The 19,297-nt window shown below is 36.6% G+C and overlaps 1 protein-coding gene across 4 annotated transcripts; it reads left to right on the top strand.

Annotated features, from left to right (window-relative positions):
- The first annotated feature begins 6,525 nt into the window (after window positions 1-6,525).
- Pen (Pendulin) lies at window positions 6,526-16,803 on the top strand. Of its 4 annotated transcripts, none has more exons than XM_067765196.1 (7): window positions 6,526-6,957; window positions 7,094-7,111; window positions 9,351-9,445; window positions 9,522-9,835; window positions 9,945-10,515; window positions 13,598-13,745; window positions 15,698-16,803. In XM_067765196.1, exons 3-7 carry the CDS (start codon window positions 9,386-9,388, stop codon window positions 16,165-16,167), a joined length of 1,563 nt encoding a protein of 520 aa, XP_067621297.1. In that variant the 5' UTR covers window positions 6,526-6,957; window positions 7,094-7,111; window positions 9,351-9,385; the 3' UTR covers window positions 16,168-16,803. The 4 variants fall into 4 exon arrangements, with proteins under 4 accessions (XP_067621297.1, XP_067621298.1, XP_067621296.1 ...); XM_067765197.1 differs by having other exon boundaries at window positions 9,345-9,445; XM_067765195.1 differs by lacking the exon at window positions 7,094-7,111.
- Window positions 16,804-19,297: the final 2,494 nt, after the last annotated feature.

Below are 19,297 nucleotides of genomic sequence, written 5' to 3'. Positions count from 1 at the left end.
GTATGCATAATAGGCAGTTGCCTGGGGCCCCGATCTTAGGGGCCCCCGAAAAATGAAAAAGACTTCTAAAATTGTCTTAAAACATAAAATTCTAAAGAGTGGAAGAAAAATATAGTCAGAACTGACAATAAATTTTACTCATATAAATAAAACTCTATTGACCGCATTCAAAAGGCGACGACCGACGAACTAGATAAGGTGTCTAAAAAGGACATTTCCGACCCTTTTGACAAATTGAGTGTGTAAAGAAGTGTATCGAAGTTAAAGGAGAGTATATTGAATAATAAAAAAGAATTATCTCAAAATGTACTCTGGTTGTTTTTATTTTGAAAAAATTCGGTTATTTTTGGAACAGAGGGTGTAGAAGTCTTCAAGCGGAAATTTCAACTAGAATGATGAATGAGTTAATGATTAATGATGGATGAAAAATAAATGAATGTATTGTAACGAATTTGGGGATTTCCTGATATTTTTTGTACGGATCGTTAGAAGAGAGTTTAGTTTCATTCCGTGAAAAGTTCAATGATTTCGACGAAAAAACAAAACAATTATTACCTGGTGTAGGTTACACAGAAGTTGTAAAACGTACTCGTCGTAGAAAAAACAACCTAATGATGGAAATGTTCCAGAAGTAGAATTTTCGCCTAGCGATGATTTTAGGACAAAAGGTTTCCTCGAAATCATCGATAATCTTGACAGTGAAAGTATATGGAAGTTTCAGAGAGATTTTCATTTCTCAACAGCTTTTCTGTAAGTGATGGAGACCTCCACGAAACTATAAATAACTTAGTTATTTTTTATTCTGGAGCTTCGGAAGAATTTTTCATTAAAATGAAACAATTCCAAAGATTTTTTTAACATTAATGATAACAAATTGTTCTGCCGAACGATCCTTATCGCAATTAAAAAGAATCAAAGCTGCTGAAAGAGTTACAAAGCGACAAGAGCGACTCGAGATGTTAGGTATACTTTGCATTGAGTCAGATTTATTGAACAAAATCGATATTCATGATATAATTGATGAATTTGCCGAAAACAAATGTAGAAAACGACATGTTTAATTTGTAGATAGTAATTTTATTGATATTATTACATTGTGACAATAAAATTTTTAAGAAAGATAAAAATTTGTATTTTTTAATGGAAAAAAGAAGGGAACGGACGTAAAAAAGGGCCCCCAAATTGATGCTTCCCTAGGGCCACGTTGAGGGTTAATCTGGCTCTGCATACATACATAATACATATGTATGTACTTGTATGTACTGAAAGTTTACATTTATTTAAAAATTGACAAGACTAGAAAGCTACTACCAAATATTTTAAAGAAGCAAAAGCATCAATCTACATCTAAATAAACACACTTATGTCGGCATTTCTATGGAGATCAAACTTTGTTGCTTACCAGCAGATAGCACACTTTAAATTAGATATATTATACATTAAATATCGAATAGCGAATCGATGCGTGTAAAGTCAACTTAAGACTCCTTCAAGTACGAAGTGAAACTAGTTCCTAGCTAGCTTGATAACCGTTTGGCCAGTAAGAGATCTTGGACAAAAGCGGACCTTCTTTGCTACTCCAAACTTAATTATTTTCAGATTTCTCTTTTTCATGTTGTTGTTGTTGTTGTTGTAGCGATAAGGTTGCTCCCCGAAGGCTTTGGGGAGTGTTATCGATGTGATGGTCCTTTGCCGGATGCAGATCCGGTACGCTCCGGTACCACAGCACCAATAAGGTGCTAGCCCGACCATCTCGGGAACGATTTATGTGGCCACATTAAACCTTCAGGCCATCCCCTCCCTCCCCACCCCCAAGATCCATGAGGAGCTTGGGGTCGCCAGAGCCTCGTCTGTTAGTGAAACAGGATTCGCCGCGGATAGGTGAGGTTGACAATTGGATTTGGAGAAGCTATATATTGCGCTGGCAACCTGAAGGGTTGCGCTACACACCCCTTGAATCTGGTATTTTAGTCGCCTCTTACGACAGGCATACCTACCGCGGGTATATTCTGACCCCCTTACCCGCTGGGGGGTATTTTTCCATGTATAGACAAGACAACTTTGACCGAGCCGTCAAAACGGTGGCGGCTAATATTGTTTTTGTTGTTGTATTAATGCGCATGTTGACTGGGTTTCATATACATACATTTTCGTAATTTTTTTTATGACCCTCAAATTTACCAACATAATTTCAAGCATAACATATTTGAAAGTATACCTTTAGGCGTACGCTACTTTACTTTTTATCGCACATGCTTTGGAACAAAAACTTTGACCAAAACCTGTAAATGGGGTTACACTGAGACCACGCTTCCCAGGAACTTAAGAAGTCATCTCCACAACCATTATGAGGAAATACGGCACCTTCCCACGGCAGGGGATTTTTTCCCCGACCAAGGGCTATAATTTCAGTGTAACCTCATTTCACGTTAACACAACAACAACAACAACGGCACCTGAGAACTCAGACGTATGTAGGGAGAGAACACAGAAAGGTCCTCAACGCCCGTAATTGCGAGCCTCATCCTTAAAGTTAAATACCATGAACTGGCAGAAGAGAAAAGCAGTCTCGCGCGTCACTCTAGCTAAACTCTTACCTACAAAGAATCACCCCCGCAATACATAATATATGTCCTGCTTGCAACGTGTTCCACGTGACACCAACCATATTTTCAATAGCAATTTGGAATTAACGCCTCTAACAACCCTTTCTATCTCTGGTCCACACCTGTTGAAACTGCAAGTTTTTTTGAACTCCCCATAGTGGATATTCATGGCAATTTCTGAGTGGTCACATCTATTGGATGGGGCGAAGCACTGCTACAACAACAACCAAAATTTGTAAAGTAAACGAGAAATTATGTGCAAAAGCAATGGATATGCGCCAAAAAAGCCACAACTTAATTAAGTCTTGAAAATTTAAGTAATTCTAAAAGTGTCACTTAATTTTGTGTGTAACCGTATAATGAAATACTTTTTTGAAAAGCGTCGAAGAGTGCCTAATTCTTTTTAAAATGTTATACCTACGCCAGCAATCTCACCCTAATCGCAACGCATGTCGAATTGCTATGCGTGCGTAACGGTCTAATAGCAAACCAAACAGTTTTCAGGTGTGAACTGTTGTATGAAATCAAATGGCATCAGTGCCACAGCTGCTCTTACTGCTGCTGCTGTTTCTATATTAACTTTGTACATCCTGCGGACAGCAGTTGACTATGTATATCCGTTTTCTTGCGCTATACGATTTGTTTATGAAAGCCGCGAGAATACAGCAATGCTCAATCTGCAAAGTGTTTGAGAATGTGGGGCAGTCGGTTAAAAATTATTCAGAGAAAGTAGCATCTAAATAGAGAAATTTTCTCATGGCAGAAATATTCGGTTACTATTCATTACATGCAGGATAACATTCAAAGCAAAGTCCGAACGGATGAATTGTGGATGCTGTCTGCTGCTTGCTGTTACTGATAAGGAGTCGTTGCCTATGTTATGATTATTGATGGTGTATATAAGTTTTGCACACTTTGGGGTCTACAGCATTTGTATTGCGGAGGTCAAAAGCGAATGACTTGCACAAGTGCGCAAGTACTCGGCTTATGCGTAAAAGTCAAATAAAGTCTGCTATAAATTGCAGCGTGACTTTGGAGTGGGGATGTAAGGTTGGGATTATTGGAATAGAATGGTACACTAAGATGAGAAGATCTTATTTGATTCTGACAAATTAAATTGAAAATAGAGATAATAAATTCTTTTAAACTCAATTTTCTCATATCATTGAATAAAATTTGAAAAGAGTTTAGACTTACGAGGTGAAACGACATTTATTTAAAGGTTTCTGGTGCTCTAGATTTGAAGATGAGGTAAGACTTTATGAACTGGTTCTGCTTTTAAAGATATTTGTATTTAAAAGTGCGAAAGCTACATTTCAACTGCTGAATTTGTTAAAAAAAAGCCCTGTCTAATAAAAAAAATTTAGTATTACATATCTGAGATCGGGCGTTCTTGAAAAAATATTTTGTTTTCTTGTTCTTGCCTCGCCCCCAAGCGGGTGAAACATCTCCAAAGCACTATGATGAGATCCAGCACCTGCAAAAACAAACGTTTTGACACAGAATCGGTAAACGCTTTTGCCATGACGAGCCAGGCTATCCCCTTTATCAATGTACACTATCCCACCCTTGCAAAAAAGCAAGCACACTACCAAGGGAGACAATTCACAGAAGATATGCAACGTTAACCGTTTTCACCACAGAATGGAAATATTCAGGGATTTGAAAATTCTTCCGGTAAAACACATGTACCATTATAAAACCTTAAAAATATTTTTTATTCGCTGTAGGTATCTACACAGCCTTGTCTCCGATAACTATAACTTAAGGCAAAACTCACTCGGACTTGTTGTTGTTCCCACTTCTCGTACTACTCATTTTAATAACTTCTTTACTATCGTTTCTTGTAAAGTCGTTTTTTGTAAGATACCTGCGACTATGCGTGTCATTAGGAATTTGCGAGAGTTTATAAAAAATGTTAAATCATTTTTATTAGAGCTGTCACACGACGACATCAAAAATTTGCTGAACCCTGTCACTTAGTGAACTGAAACCAAAATTGTTATTTTTAATGTTTTATTATTTTCATTATTTAACTCATTGAACTTATGGCTTATCTCTACCTTCACCCCACACATATCCTACATGTTCATTAATCTTAATTTGTGACGGCATTCAACACTAAAATTGCATACCATTTTACTGAATGCCTTACTTTTCTTTCATTTATTACTAATTTTATTAATTTAAGTTCCTATTTTATACATATATGTAAAAAACTTATTGAAAGAAAATGAATAAATCTAATCTAATCTTTATTTTTCCAGATTTGTTGTACACACATACACACTAATGCAGAAAGGTGTTATTTTTTAAATCGCGGCAGAAGGCCGCCAACGCACGGATCGGCTATGGATCCCCCAGCGGGTTAGGGGGTTGGAATATACCCGCGGTAGGTATACCTGTCGTAAGAGGCGACTAAAATACCAAATAGATTCCAGGGGTTGTGTAGCGCAACCCTTTCAGGTTGCCAGCGAATATATAGTTTCTCCAAACCACATTGTCAACCTCACCTATCCGTGGCGAATCCTGTTTCATTAACAGCCGAGGCTCTGGCGACCTCGAACTCCTAATAGATCTAGGGAGTTGGAGGGCACTCCGGCCTAGACGGTCGCATGCAGCCATGACAAATCGTTCCCGAGATGGTTGGCCTTGGTACCGGAACGTACCGGATTTGCATCCGGCAAAGGACCATTAATATCAAGGCCCTCGGGGAGTGTCATTTTCGCTACAACAACAACATCAACATCGGCTATGGATTGGGCCCCATATGTTGGACCATCTCGGGGTCATTTTATGGTTTTTTATAAATATCTTTTGACAAAAATTATTAATTTCCGCTTTCGGATTTTTAAGCCGGTGGTGCAAACGTGTTTTTTGATACCACTTTTGATAAAAATTAGTGGTCAAACGTCTTATAAATCATTGCTCAACTCCCACATGCGTACTGTAGGTCCTCCATGCGATGTGCCCCCACCAACATGACACCAACCGTCTTGTCAGTTATAATGTGGAGCCTATTTCTCTAACACCGTCTTCCCTCCTCTTTGACAGATATAAAATTTTCAATTTTCGCTTAGGATTCGTTGTCCTGGGTGCAAAACGCGTCTTTTGACACCTATCCCAATATTTTTGGACGAGTTTTAGCAGTTGTGAGTTAAGGTAAAGTACATAGTACCTTGTAAATTATTACCGCTATTTTTATAACCTATTTAGTGACACAAACATACATTTTTGAAATTGGCTCAATGTTTTACTTCTCTGGTTTTACAAATATTATTTATTCAAAAATTTAAACTTACCATTTGTCGTGGAGTAGTCCTCATAGTTTTTATTTGCACTAAACAAAAAATTATAATGTTAAGCTCACTACAAACAACACTATTTATTCTTTTGTTTTAACATAACACTTTCTACTCGATTTCAAAGCGACGATTTAATATGGCGACCAAAATCGATCAGTGAAAGTGTGAGTTCTACTTTGATTTGCCTTGTGGCACGAAGCGTACGCTTTGACCCTTTCACAACGCAACGACTTTAAACTACTTTCAATATCAAGAAATATGAACAAATTTCAAAAAGATTAATACCACAACACGAGAAATACACAAAATATAATACTTTAATTACAAAAACAATTCAATTTAAAAAACACAATTTAAGTCAGTTAAATCTTCGGAACTACTGCAACTCTACTCAAACTACAGCCAATATAGCTGTTGGAGAGCTTCATTTTGTTGATAGGGTTTACTCACAACACACCCTTTACTTAGGTAAGTGAGAGTGAGATAACAAGCTTTGTAATAATGCAACATACAACAACAACAAATACGTGCGCCAAAAAGCACTAATTTCATTCTGATTTCATCTGCAAATTATTTGCGCTGTTCGCACTAATAATGAACGCTACTCAGCAAACATTTTGCGCCTTTTTGCTTTCTTTCATGCACACAAACAAAAAAGCAAATACAAAAAATCTACACAGCTGTCAGTGTCGATCATGAAGGGGAAACGAAAATTTTAAAATTTTCAAACGGCATTTTTAGCGAAGAAGTGCAAGCGGACGAAGGATAGAAAGAACGTGCAGTGGTGTTTTATTTTATCATTATTGTTTTACGCTTTTGTTTTAATAATTATTGTGCATTTAGTTTTTTTTGTTATTAATAAAAGTTGAACGCGAAGAAAGTGCATGCGATCGTTTTTTGCGAATTTGACTGCATTTTAAAGTGATTAACCACAAAATAAAAACCACCGCTTGCATTGCTTTGTTGAGAGCAGCTGTGGATTCTTTTGATTATCGGTAAAAAGCTTAAAAGTTGAGCGCAGTAATTTTTGTAGTGGATAATTCAAGGTAAGTTGGTACAAATTTATTACGGCTAGGAATATAAGCAGATTTTCTAATAAATTGCCAATTTGCGTGCTGCTGAAATTTGTTCTTTGTTCTGGTGCCTGGCGCACATGTGCATTGCGGATTTTTCTACCTGTAGGTGTAACAGGACATTGCGGTAAGAATATGTACATACATATATGTACACATAAAATGAAGTATCTAGAAAAGTCGATGATTTATCAAATTTCAGATATCCAAATTGGAAATTTGTCTAATGAACCACATCTTAAAATTATGACACTGTTTTGGAAGACTGCACAACGTCATTTTTTATCAAAGGTCATATCAAAAGGCAGTTTTCGACCTCCAGTTTTTAGAATATGAAAGCTTTAATTATAATTTTATAAAAAATCGGTTCAAATTTTCATGTGGTTGTTGCATTTTACTAGATTTGTTGTACATACACATCCTCATACATATTAATGTAGAAAGGTGTACTACGCGGATATAACTTTGAATGGAAGAAGAACGCACACTGACCAGGGAAACGCGAGTCACTCTAGCTCAACTTCGATCTGGATACTGTAACAGGTTAAACTCTTACTTATCCAGAATCAACTCCGACATACAAAACGTATGTCCTGCTTACAATGTGTCCCTACATGACACCAACCATCTCTTTAATTGTAATGCGGAATCAACGCCTCTAACACCGCTCTCATTATGGTCCACCCTTGTTGAAACAGCAAGTTTATTTGGACTCCCGTTTGAGGATATTGATGACAATTTGTGATCGGTCGCACTTATTGGATGCGGCGAAGCACTGCTACAACAACAACAATAACATAGATAATTTGTTGAGGAGTGCATTGCGACCATTGGTCTAATGTGCCCTCATCTTCACACCACCTCATCCAAGCCGACTTCCTTGATGAACCCGAGCAGTTCACTTGGCATGAGGGATTATTTAATGTGGTAAAGCTTTGGCCATGGTAAGCCCATAAATTTAGCCCTGCGTCTTGAGATTGCGTCACATTACAGGAGGATATGGTCCGCCGTCTACGCTGACCAATCACAAAATCGGCAGGTGTTATTCGATTGTACCTATGCCCAGTTTATGCATGTGACTGTGCAGTGTACAATATCCTGTAAGAATAGCTGTTAGGATTCTTAGGTTATCTTTCGGTAGAACTATTATTGCCCTATAGCTAGTTGTGCTATAACCTAACAGTAACGTAGATTGGCTCAAGCCACCCCAGTGGGTTAGGGGGTCAGAATATTCCCGCGGTAGGTATGCCAATCGTAAGAGGCGACTAAAATACCAGATTCAAGGGGCTGTGTAGCGCAACCCTTCAGGTTGCCAGCGCAATATATAGCTTCTCCAAACCCAATTGTCAACTTCACCTATCCGCGGCGAATACTGTTTCATTAAGATACGAGGCTCTGGCGACACCAAGCTCCTCATGTCACTTGATGGTGGGGGGAGGGAGGGAGGGAGGGAATGGCCCGCAGGTTTAATATGGCCACATAAATCGTTCCCGAAATGGTCGAGATAGCACCTTAATGGTGCTGTGGTACCGGAGCGTACCGGATCTATATCCGGCAAAGGACCATCAACTCGATAACACTCCACAAAGCCTTCGGGGAGCAACCTTATCGCCACAACAACAACAACAACATTGTCTCAAGCCTGGCATATTGCGCCAGTGTTCTCTCCACCCTCTCTTCTACTAATAAATGCCCCCTAATCTCATGTGGGCCTACTGGCAGAAACGGCTCCGGACCGATGGGTCGTGCCGTTGCTGCCACTCTAGCCAGGCTGTCTGCCTTCTCATTACCATCAACTCCGCTGTGTCTTGGGACCCAGGCCACCTGAACTACCTTGTGTGCTCCTAGTTGGTTCAGCTTTTCTATACACTTAGGGACCAGAGCTGACCTTATTTCGAACCCCGAGCTTGCCTTTAGTGCGGCCTGACTGTCAATGAGTGTGGTGATTGTTTCATTGGTGTATCAGTGAATGTTAAGGTCTGCGCACTGGCTTATGGCGAATACTTCCGCTTGAAAAATGCTCGGATATGAACCCCAAACGGGTGGTGGACCCAAACAGGGTAATTTTTATAAAGCGCGCCTAAAGGCCCCCCAACACAGAAAGGTTCTGTCCAAAAAAACTATAGATCGGCCCCGCCATTTCGGAACCTCTGGGTAATTTTCTGGTTTTTTTTTTTTGGAATATCTACTGGCAGATGTACAATTTTTTATGTCCGCTTTCGGATTCTAAAAACAGGTCGAAACGCGTCTTCTGATACTACCTTTGGTTATTTTTGATATAAATTAGGGGGTGCACCGTGTAGTAAAACGTTACCAAAAGTACATATATTTGATTTATTTGTTACAAAATATTTCTTAAGTTTCAGTTTTGTATCTTTAACGCGTAATCAAACACATCAAAATGAGCAAACCCGATGCAACACGTCAAAGTTCCTACAAAAGTAATTCCATCAATACACAGGTAAGCATTGTTGTTTGTTTATGTCCTTGCATATGTGCCACAATTATTTATATAAACTAAAATAATTTCATCAAAGGAATCACGCATGCGCCGTCATGAGGTCACAGTCGAATTGCGCAAATCAAAGAAAGAAGATCAACTCTTCAAGCGTCGTAACATCACCGAGGAAGATATCGTGTCACCACTTAAAGAATCTAATAATCAATCACCGGCGAATTTAACCATTGATGAAATTGTTACAGCTATGAATAGTACAGATGTAGAACGTCAATTTCTTGGCATGCAGTCAGCACGTAAAATGCTTAGTCGTGAACGTAATCCTCCCATTGATTTAATGATAGGACATGGCATAGTGCCAATTTGTATACGTTTCCTGCAAAATGCTGGAAAGTAAGGCACATTCAACTATTATGAAACTTGAATTTAATTGTTACAAATTTCTTTATTTGGTTTTGTTTTTTCTATTTTTTTTTTTTACCTTTCCACTATCTCTCCACAGTCCTTTGTTACAGTTCGAAGCTGCTTGGGCACTTACTAATATTGCTTCTGGCACATCAGAACAAACACGTTGCGTTATCGAACAAAATGCTGTACCACATTTTGTTGAACTACTCAAATCCAAATCGATAAATCTAGCCGAACAAGCTGTATGGGCTTTGGGTAATATAGCCGGTGATGGTGCAGTTGCACGTGATATTGTTATACAACATAATGTGGTTGATGGTATACTTGGTTTGATCGGTAATGAAACACCACTCTCTTTCTTACGCAACATTGTTTGGTTAATGTCAAATTTGTGTCGTAATAAGAATCCATCGCCACCATTTGATGAGATAAAACGTTTGCTGCCTGTGTTATCACAATTGCTCTTAGGTGCTGATGTACAAGTATTAGCTGATGCCTGTTGGGCTTTGTCATATGTGACGGATGATGAAAATCAAAAAATTCAGGCAGTAGTCGATACTGGTGCAGTGACGCGTTTAGTTTCATTGCTTGGTTCTGATGAGCCGTCAATTATAGTGCCAGCTTTACGTAGCGTTGGTAATATTGTTACTGGTACTGATTTGCAGGTAAGTGAAAAAGTCCCAAGAGGATAAGGTATGATGTATTTTCATAACGTAGCATATCTAGGTATATATTAATATGCAAAAAGAACAACATACGTATAAAAACAAAAACAAAAATTTAACTAAGTGCTTGTTTGCTTTAGTTGCTTTCTACGAAATAGCATCTGTTGTAGCATTTATATTTTTTGGCTATAATCTCATTTATATCATTGCTAGAGTCCGACTGCACTGTCATCACTTGCTAATGCATGCTCCTACCATAGGTGTATATACCAATTCCCACCCACCCACTTTTTGCATTTTACTTAGTCACTTGAGTCGAATTTGCATTACTGTGTGTAAATTTGCATATGAATCCAAAAGCTGGCGTCGATTACATGACACAGATCCGCATTAAAATTGCGATAAAGTAAAAGTAGGAAGAGAGACATAAGAATACAAAAAGTTAGGTAGCTTACTCACACGTTCTGCTTACTAGCTAATGAATCCTTTTTGTGAGTATGCGGCTCCGCTAAAAGCCAATTGCTTCGTTGGGTTGAGGTTGGGGTTGAGATTGGACTTTACCATTGATGCTGCTGTTTCCGTTGCTGCATAATCTGTTAAGTTCACAAATGGAAAATGAATATTTACGAATTTTCGCTGTGGATTTCGGGATTAGCATGTTGATGCAGGTATTTGTAGTAGTAGAAGATAGTGGGAGGTAGTACAAAAGCAGGTGTTTTGGGCAGTGATATAGATTGCTTTATAGCGGGTGGAATTGTTTTTTTTTTTATTGTTTTTTAGGATTGGTTGTTATTTATAAAAGAAAGTATAGTTGTTTTCGTTTCCGTTTTCATTGCACTTATCATGTGGATAGTAAAGTGGACCAATATATCATATACATATGCATGTAGTTTTAGTCCTTTTTTTGTAGCTAAGCGTTTGCAAAATAGCTTAGTAAGCAGGAAACTTCGAAGTTGGCAATTATGTCAATTAAAATTTCACTTAAAAATGTACTTTATTTGCTTCATGAATGCTTAACAGTTTTGAAAATTATATATTTTGTAGCTCTTTAATTAATTTGCTCATACCCAGCAAAGAAAGACTTTATTTGGTTCGCTAAGTTTTGGTTGGCATATTACAAATAGCACAAATTTATGTAATTTTATCATTCTCGAGCCTTGTGTTGAAATGTAAGAAAATTGTTTTTTCATTTCATCGTTTCACAAAACAAGAATTGCCCCCACCCCAGCTATTAGTTCTGCAAGAATTGAAGTCAAGTGTCTTATACAAGAGGGGTGATGGCGTGACCCAAAAGGTTCGATGTGGTCATAACAAGCAGTTTCTACTAGAGCCATATGCGCGGTAGGTATGCCTGTCGTAAGAGGCGACTAAAATACCAGATTAAAAGGGCTGTGTAGCGCAACCCTTTCAAGTTGCCAGCGCAATATATAGCTATCTGTATCCGGCAAAAGACCATCACATCGATAACACTCCCCAAAGCCTTCGGGGAGCAACCTTATCGCTACAACAACAACAACAAAAACAACTAGAGCCATGCGTATCTCCCAGTATCCACCAATACTTTAATTTATACTCTTAAATAGCAGAGCAGGGTGGTGGTGGTTGATTCTAGTTCTGTGCAACGATGAAGTGAAAATTTTGAACTGAATAAATTAATTCATTTCAATTAAATCTGACTCACTTGAAAAGTCGCATAGCTGCAACGTATTCGACGTCTTCGAAACCCACTCAATTTTACCTTTAAAATAAACTAATTGACTTTTGAGTTTTGAAAACGCTAAGTGGGATTTGTAATTTTCAAAACTTACTTCAAGATTCCCGCTTACCTTAGGCGTTCTCCATGCATTACATAGAATCCATACCTTGGCTTTTGATGACATGAAATCGTTCGCTTGTGTTTTGCCTTAGGTTCGTGGCAACTTCCTTTAGCCCGCTCAATGTCGCGATATTGTTGCACGTCATCAACTCAGCCCCGTTTTGACACTTTGGTTTGCCTCGACGAAGATTCAGATATTTTTTTTTTAAAAGGTGATTATTGTGCTTGAACAACAACGCCTTTCACTGAAATAAAATTGCCAAAATATATTGACGGACTCTCTCGCGTTCTCGAGATGCTCGGGTGTATACCTTAATGGTGCATGTTACCAGAACGTACCGGATCTATATCTTGCAAAAAACTATTAAAAACAAACCCCTGTTGTTGTAGCGATAAGGACATTCTCCAAAGGCCTTGGGGAGTGTTAGCGATGTTGACGGTCCTTTGCCGGATGCAGATCCTGTACGTTCCGGTAACAAGCGCCATAAAGGTACCAGCCGACCATCTCGGGAACGATTTGGTATGACCACATGCAACCTTCTAGGCCATACCGCCCTTCCACCCGCTAGATCCATCAGGTCGGCTGTTAATGAAACAGGTTTCGCCACGGGGAAGTGAGGTTGTCAATTGGGTTGCTGAAGCTATATAGTGCGCTACACAACCCCTTGAATCAATTTGGTATTTTAATCGCCTCTTACAACAGGCATACCTGCCGCGAGTATATTCTAAGCCCCCTAACCCGCTTGGGGTTATGAATTGGACTATGCCCTATTACTCAAACTTACTCTCTTATTTTTAACTTGCTTTTTATTTAAATTTGAATGTATTTTCCCAACTGATTTTATCCTGCCACGCTTTTAAGAGTTAATTTTAAGTTCCAATTTGCAAGAACTACTTGGCATCTGCTATTAGCTTATTTATACCCAAAAATGGCGAACCCCTTGGGCGTGTATTGTTTGAAGCCGCGCATTTTTAGAAACATTTTTAATTTGATTTTTTTATTTGTTTATTTGCATACCTTTTGGCATTTGATAAAATTCCATTTGCATATTTGCTACTTTTCACATAATATGCTAAATGGAAACTTACTTTCAAACATTTATTCAGCTATGTATTTTCCCTCTTTTTTTCTCCTCACTTGCTTTACTCTGTTTTTATGTCATTTACTAACGCCGCTGGACGTTTTGTGTCTATACCTGCGTGAAATTTAATTCCAACTACTTGGTGTCAACAACAATTCAACACAACAACCCAACAATCTGATAGACGGACGCAGTTATTGCTGCTGGCGGTTTGCCCCGTTTGGGTGTTTTACTGCAACATCAGAAGAATAACATTGTTAAGGAGGCCGCTTGGACGGTTAGTAATATCACAGCCGGAAATCAAAAGCAGATTCAGGCCGTTATTGATGCTGGTAAGTCTGTTGGCAATTTATATACTGTTGTACATATTTCTTTCAATCTCTATTATGTGCTAGCTGCTATTTTGTTTTGTGTTTTTCTTTCCTTTGTTTGCTTTTTGCAAAATCAAACACTTTTTTTAGGGAACGAAATATGTACTATTGCGAAAACGAAATTTTTCAAGAGTTACTTGCTTCGGATAATTGCTTGGTAGCTGATGCTTTGCCATCAAGTTATTTACATAGGGCGTAGGTATGGTCGCTTCTATACTTGAGTACAAATTTTTTTAAAATTTTGTTGTGTGCTGTTTGGAAAAGGATGTATAATGAAAAACAAACCAAAAACCAATTCAATGCAGTGAAGAGTTTAAATATTTGTACGCAAGTAAAAAATTCGGCCACAGTAAATGAATAGTTTGCTGAAAGTTGTGGTGGTAGACATGCTAAATGCATTTTCCTCATTTCATTTTAGCAAATTTTTGTGTTGTAAGCTCGTTGTTGAGATAATTTAAACTTCAAATTTGAATTAATGAACACGAAAAAAGAAAGAAAATTAGATTGGCAGCGCGATTTTATCGAGAAACTGTTACAATGTTTATGTAAGTTTTTAGTATAACAGATAACTATACAGGTCGAGGAAAGAATGCTTTAAGTTGCGTTCTTTCAAGTCTGAACTAATTTTTCAGTTTTGTTTTGAATCATGGCAGCTACTGCAGAAAAGGGAAGGCCGGTTCAAATTTCACGCTATTTGTTTTATCATAATTGCAGCTAAACTTTTGTACATACAAGTACTTTTTTACTTCTGCGATGTAATTCCGTACTATTTCATATCTTTTAATATGACTGCTGAGTGGAATATTGCCCTATCTTGGCTACAGTTACAAAAAGGCCATATCAGAAAACTTTTGAAAACTCCCTTTTTCATAACTTTTGCCAAAAACGCCTTTTCCCAGAATTAGGATGAAGAACGTTTATCTCAGAATTGTTTTCAAAAACTCCCTACTTGAACATACATAAATTCAATACTTTTTAACGTTAGATAGTGCGTTTTTCAACCAAATTCTGTGATGGGCGTTTTTGAAACAAATTACGTACAAGTGCGTTCCTCAGAACATTTCTGAGATAGGGCGTTAAAAAAATATTGTGCAATGCGTCTAAAACTTATTAAATCTTAAGAATGCAATAAAAAAACGTTAAAAAAGAACACACACGCACATTACAAAATTAAAAAAAATTAAAAAATACGAACAATATTAAAAAATAAATAGAGTAAAAATTAAAAAAAAAATTGAAAAAAAAGATTAGAAATTAAAAAGAAGGAAAAAATTATAGAAACAAGTTTTAAGAGTTGAAAAACAAAAAAAACGTAATAATTTAAAATAACAAAAAAAAATAAAAAATTATAGAAGAGTATAATAAAACCAACAGATACAAAATTAATATAAAAAAGAAACTAAAAATCCAAAAAATAATAATTGAAAAAAAACCTCGATTTAACAAAAAAAAAAAAAATAATAAATAAAAGATATAATAAAAAAAAATTAGTAATAATTAAATATTAATTGTAGAAACTCAAAAACATAAAAATTTTTGAATACACACAAACATTTATAATAAATTTAAAAAAAAAATTGAATTATAAAAATTAAAATTAATAAAAGATGAAAAAGATGCAAGTCAAATGAATAAAAAAATATAAAAACACTTGAAAAAATTAAAACAGTTAAAGGACCTGACATATGTATATGATTTATACATATTTATATAATAAATTGAAAATGGAATATCAAATGAAATCAAAAAGAAATAAATGAAGCTCGTGGGTAAACCTAAAAGTCTGAAGGCGCGTTAATTGATGTTTTCCTTTTAATTTTTATTCATACATAATAATTTGAATTTAGCTTTTAAAAATGTCTTCTAAAAACCATCTTTCTAACAATTTCTAAATATTCTCCCCAAATAACAAGGCATTTTCACACAAATACGTCAAGTACTAGAGAAAGGCGATTTCAAATCACAAAAAGAAGCTGCATGGGCCGTTACAAATACAACAACTAGTGGTACACCTGAACAAATAATTGACCTAATTGAAAAGTATCAAATATTGAAACCATTCTGTGATTTGCTTGATGCAAAGGATCCTCGTACTATTAAGGTTGTACTCTCGGGAATTACCAATTTATTTGTATTGGCCGAAAAGTTGGGCGGCACCGAGAATCTTTGTTTGATGGTCGAAGAGATGGGCGGTTTGGATAAATTGGAAAAATTGCAAGAGCATGAAAATGAAGAAATTTACAAGAAGGCATTCGCTTTGGTCGACACCTACTTTAGTAATGGCGATGAAGCTGAGGCTGAATTAGCGCCACAAGAAGTTAATGGTGCGCTCGAATTCAATGCGGGTCAATCGAAAACGCCCGAAGGTGGTTACTCATTTTAATTGTATTTTAAATGAGAAGGCGTAGTAAAGAATAAATATGTATCTGTTGTCGTGCAACGTTTGGCATGCTAAAATGATTGACCAAACACAACAACGTCGCTGCATATTGATAAACGATGCCGTTAGTATTTTGGTTTTTTATTTAAAAATTGTATTTCATACAAAAAAAAAAAAAAAAAATGGTTTGATAAGTTTTTCATATTTGCTGGCGATGCCAATTAATGATTTAATTTGTATTTTAAGTATTTGAGAACATTGTAGTTCAAACCCCCTACCCACCTCTTGCATGCATTCGCCAATTTTATTTACATATTTCATACATTTTTTCTTACAATCATTACATACTTTTATAATTAAATTTTACTCATATGTTTTATTACTTATTTTATATTGTAAGCATAATCGGAGTTTGTGCGGAAAATAATGTTATTGCTTTGCTCGCATTTACTATTCCCACATACATTTTTTGTGTAAAATAATTTAAGATTGCTTAGAATTACTAAATTATGGTTAACTTTTCAACTAAATGGGAAAATTATCAAATAAAAACAAATTGTAAAATTACATTTTATACATAGTTACACGTTGATATTCGTACATTCATATAATAAATCGGGAAGTAAAAATCTAAAAAAATGGATTGCTCAATTTTTGATTGTGCTAGATTTATTAAAGCACTTCATCTACACCTTTTCCAGTTTAAGTTCAGAAAATTACAATTCAAGTTCAGGATTTCCAATTTAAATTCAGAAATTTACAAAAGTTCAGAAATTTACAATTCAAGTTCAGAAAATTACAATTCAAGTTCAGAAATTCCAATTTAAATTTAGAAATTTACAATTCAAGTTCAGAAATTCCAATTTAAATTCAGAAATTTCCTATTAAAGTTCAGAAATTTCCAATTCAAGCTCAGAAAATTACAATTTTAATTTAGAAAATTGCAATTCAAGTTCAGAAAATTTGTCGGGTATTTTTTTTTTTTCATCCAATGGAAATAAATGTATGTAAGATGGTATCTATGTGTTAAGGAAGCATAGGACATCTTAACTCGTTTAAATCGATTTTGCGAGATAGCGAAGAAAAAAACTCTCGCTCATAAGAAGCAATTGCAATGCCATCCAGCTATATTCTTAGCGTCACAACCATTGATCTGCACTGAGTATGACAGCAGTGATGCCGAAGATATGACCACTTAAACATTCAACGGAGCGTCCACACTCCCGGAAGTAACGTATAGATACTGTCTGCATAGATCTTGGCGACATATGTCAAAATATCTCAACTTATCCGCCATCATCACCATTCATCATGAATTGGCACTTAATCGCGATTTTGGCAGTTTCGTAACAAATGCCAGCTTTCCGTTTCGCGGTAACTGTCGGCGATTGGGAGCACCATGAGAGATGAAGTTTTCCTCCATTCCCAGCGGGTTAGGGGGTCAGAATATACCCGCGGTAGGTATGCCTGTCGTAAGAGGCGACTAAAATACCAGATTCAAGGGGCTGTGTAGCGCAACCCTTCAAGTTGCCAGCGCAATATATAGCTTCTCCAAACCCAATTGTCAACCTCACCTATCCGCGGCGAATCCTGTTTCACTAACCGACGAGGCTCTGGCGACCCCAAGCTCCTCATGGAACTTGGGTGTGAGGAGGGAGGGATGGCCTGAAGGTTTAATGTGGCCATATAAATCGTTCCCGATATTGTCGGGCTAGCGTCTTTATGGTGCTGTGTTACCGGAGCGTACCGGATCTATATCCGGAAAAGGACCACCACATCGATAACACTCCCCAAAGCCTTCGGGGAGTAACCTTATCGCTACAACAACAACAACAACAAGTTTTCCTCCACCTTTGCAACTCTGTGGAGGTCTCTCCCTTCCACTGCTACCAAACTACTGTTTCGACAAGTACTTTCTTGGCCGTAGCGTCATCATACATTTGATTTCAAGGTTCGGGATGTACACACCTTGAAGAAAACTTGGAGTACACTATACCCAAGCCACCATTTTGGCAACATGGTCAACGAAGCATCAACACTTCCGCAAGTAACATATAAGTATAAAATTAATTAATTAAAATAACTTTTGAAAATTAACTCCCTACTTATTAATTTCTGAACTTGAAATGTAATTTTCTGAACTTGAATTGTAATTTTCTGAACGTGAAATGAAAATTATGAACTTGAATTGTAGTTTTCTGAATTTGAATCGTAAATTTCTGAATTTGAATCGTAAATTTCTGAATTTAAATTGGAATTTCTGAACTTGAATTGTAATTTTCTGAACTTGAGTTGGAAAAGCTGAACTTGAATTGTAAACTTCTGAACTTGAATTGTAAATTTCTGAATTTAAATTGGAAATTCTGAACTTGAATTGTAAGTTTCTGAACTTGAATTGCAATTTTCTGAACTTGAATTGTAAATTTCTGAACTTAAACTGGAAAAGGTGTAGTTATTTAGAAGTTTTGCGAAACTTTTGAATAACGCTCTATCTGAGCTGAATTCGATACGTTTTGACGTTAAGTGGGGCGTTTATGAAAAAAATCTGAGATCGAATTCTGAGATAGAGCGTTTTTGTAACAAATTCTGAAATAAGGCTTTATTCAAAAGCTTTCTGAGATATGCTGTTTTCGAAACGGCAGCCGAGATAGGGTGATATTCCACTCAGCAGCCGATTTTTTATACGTCTAATTTTTTTGCTATTTTTATTTGTTCCTTGTAATTTTTATGGGGTAGCCTGCAATGGTGCTTTTGCTTTAGCTATTACCAGAGAGCTTCGCAACGTGAAATTAGTTGCGGAACGTGCCCGATTCATATCCGCAAGGGACTATTAACATTCTGTTAATAATCATAATTTTTCAATACTGAACAAACTTCTCTGATAGAGCTATTTTATTAATACACATAAAGAATATTGAAGTAAAAACAACTATTTAAATAATTTTTACTGTGAACCCATCTATCTCTTAATCAAGCTTACGTACACTACCCACAGAAAATTTTGGTCCAGTTGAACTCCGCATAGATTCATTGAAACAATGTTTCATAGCTCTCACCCAATTCGCTCTTCTAATTTTCGATGTTTTATCACGTAACAAAATATTTAAATTCCTCTGCGCATCTTTAGCCTTTT

Source organism: Eurosta solidaginis, chromosome 2 (genome assembly GCF_040869045.1).
Source record: "Eurosta solidaginis isolate ZX-2024a chromosome 2, ASM4086904v1, whole genome shotgun sequence".
Taxonomy (NCBI): Eukaryota; Metazoa; Arthropoda; class Insecta; order Diptera; family Tephritidae; genus Eurosta; species Eurosta solidaginis.
This window is presented reverse-complemented; position numbering and strand designations above follow the sequence as displayed.

Bases quoted from the DNA above. Each gene is read 5' to 3' on its own strand.
- Pen (XM_067765195.1), top strand. From the start codon at position 9,386: ATGAGCAAACCCGATGCAACACGTCAAAGTTCCTACAAAAGTAATTCC. The intron at 9,836-9,944 runs GTAAGGCACATT...ATCTCTCCACAG, and splicing joins TTCCTGCAAAATGCTGGAAA to TCCTTTGTTACAGTTCGAAG. The intron at 13,746-15,697 runs GTAAGTCTGTTG...CCAAATAACAAG, and splicing joins TCAGGCCGTTATTGATGCTG to GCATTTTCACACAAATACGT.